The sequence below is a fragment of the Natator depressus genome, chromosome 1, assembly GCF_965152275.1.
Source record: "Natator depressus isolate rNatDep1 chromosome 1, rNatDep2.hap1, whole genome shotgun sequence".
In the NCBI taxonomy this organism is placed as follows: Eukaryota; Metazoa; Chordata; order Testudines; family Cheloniidae; genus Natator; species Natator depressus.
Window position 1 is genome coordinate 1,457,428 of NC_134234.1, and position 1,718 is coordinate 1,459,145.

The following is a 1,718-nucleotide window of genomic DNA, read 5'->3' on the forward strand; positions in this document are numbered from 1 at the left end:
TCAGGGAAGAGGGCCCAGCACCATGTCACCAGCCAGCTTTGCACGGAGCTCGGTCTGGGAGCCAGAGCACCAGGAGAAAACTTTAGTTCCTTTAAAAGTAAAGAGCCAGAGCAGCCTGTCCTGGATCTGTTTGGTCCTCACCCCATAGATGATGGGGTTTACCATGGGGGGCACCAGGAGGTATGCATTGGCCATGAGAACATGGAAATGCAGGGCCACATTGTAGCCAAACCGGTGTGTGAGGAAGGAGAAGAGAGCTGGAATGTAAAAGACTAAGATGGCACAGAGGTGGGAGCTGCAGGTTCCAAAAGTTTTGAGCCGGGCATCCTTTGTGGGGAGGCTGAAGATGGCCCTGAGGATCTGGGTATAGGACACAGCGATAAAAAACACATCCAGACCCGTCACCAAGAATGCTGCAGAGAGGCTGTAGTAACTACTGACACGGATGTCAGTGCAGGCCAGTTTCACCACAGCCATGTGCTCACAGTATGTGTGCGGGATGATGTTGGTTCTGCAATATGGCCACCGCCTTGTCAGGAAGGGATAGGGCAGTACAAGCATGCCTCCACGCAGCACCATGACGAGGCCTATCTTGGCCACCACAGGGTTTGTCAGGATGGTGGAATGCCTCAGGGGATGGCAGATGGCCACGTAGCGATCCAAAGCCATGGCCACAAGGATCCCAGACTCTATCACTGAGAAGCAATGAATGAAGTACATCTGGGTAAGGCAGGCACTTAAATCTATCTCCCTGGAATTGAACCAGAAGATGCTCAGTGTTTTGGGCAGGATGGATGTAGACAGGATCAGGTCAGTGACGGCCAGCATACAGAGGAAATAGTACATGGGGACATGGAGGCTCGGCTCCATATTCACGATGAACAGGATTGTGAAGTTCCCCAAGACAGCTATGGAGTACATGGCAGAGAAGGGGATGGAGATCCAGACATGGGCCGCCTCCAGGCCAGGAATGCCCAGCAGGATGAAGGTGGAGGGGTTGGTGAAGTGGGTTGTGTTGGAATCTGACATGGAGGTGGGGAGAAGATGTCCAATGCTGAGGCACAATGGTATCTCCTGCATGCACCGTACTTTCCCCTGACTTCCTGTATGTATCTAGTGTGATGGTCGCAGTACAAATGCCTGGCGGAGAGACAATGTTAATATGAGACATTACATGCACTACTGGAAGCTGTTATCATAGGTGAAGCAGATTGGTTGCTCTTCACAGAAAAATGACATTTTCATTACTCAGATAAATGAATTATGAAGAACTGACCCTACTAATGCCAATTCCATATTTTATGGTGCTCCATGCATCAATAATTCCTACACATCACGGTGTGGAAAACCTTAATACGAACCCGCAGGAAACATGAGTGTGGATACTGGTTATCCAACATTGTTCCTTAGGCCTTGTCTATACTGTGAAGTTTTTTCACCAAAAGGCAGCTTTTGGTGAAGAAACAGTGGAGGTGTATACTCTGCAAAGCCACTTTCGATGATGGAACTCCTCAGTTTCAGTGAGATTATAAAACCACCTTGATGAAAGTTGTAAGGCTTTTTAATCAAAAGTTTTGTCCCCAAAGTGCCAGTATAGACACTTGCACTTGATTTTATCGCAGTAATAGGCCTCCCGAAGGCATCCCACAATGCCCATCCTGACCACTCTGGTCAGAAATTTCATCTCTGCTACCCTGCATCCAGGTAAACTCCTTCCA

General features: G+C 48.8%; 1 protein-coding gene across 1 annotated transcript; it reads right to left on the reverse strand.

Moving 5' to 3' along the window:
* Positions 1-1,156, reverse strand: LOC141995001 (olfactory receptor 52M1-like). The gene has a single exon (XM_074965719.1). It carries the CDS (start codon positions 1,078-1,080, stop codon positions 1-3), a length of 1,080 nt encoding a protein of 359 aa, XP_074821820.1. The 5' UTR covers positions 1,081-1,156.
* Between the last annotated feature and the right edge of the window lie 562 nt (positions 1,157-1,718).

Bases quoted from the DNA above. Each gene is read 5' to 3' on its own strand.
- LOC141995001 (XM_074965719.1), bottom strand. From the start codon at position 1,080: ATGCAGGAGATACCATTGTGCCTCAGCATTGGACATCTTCTCCCCACC.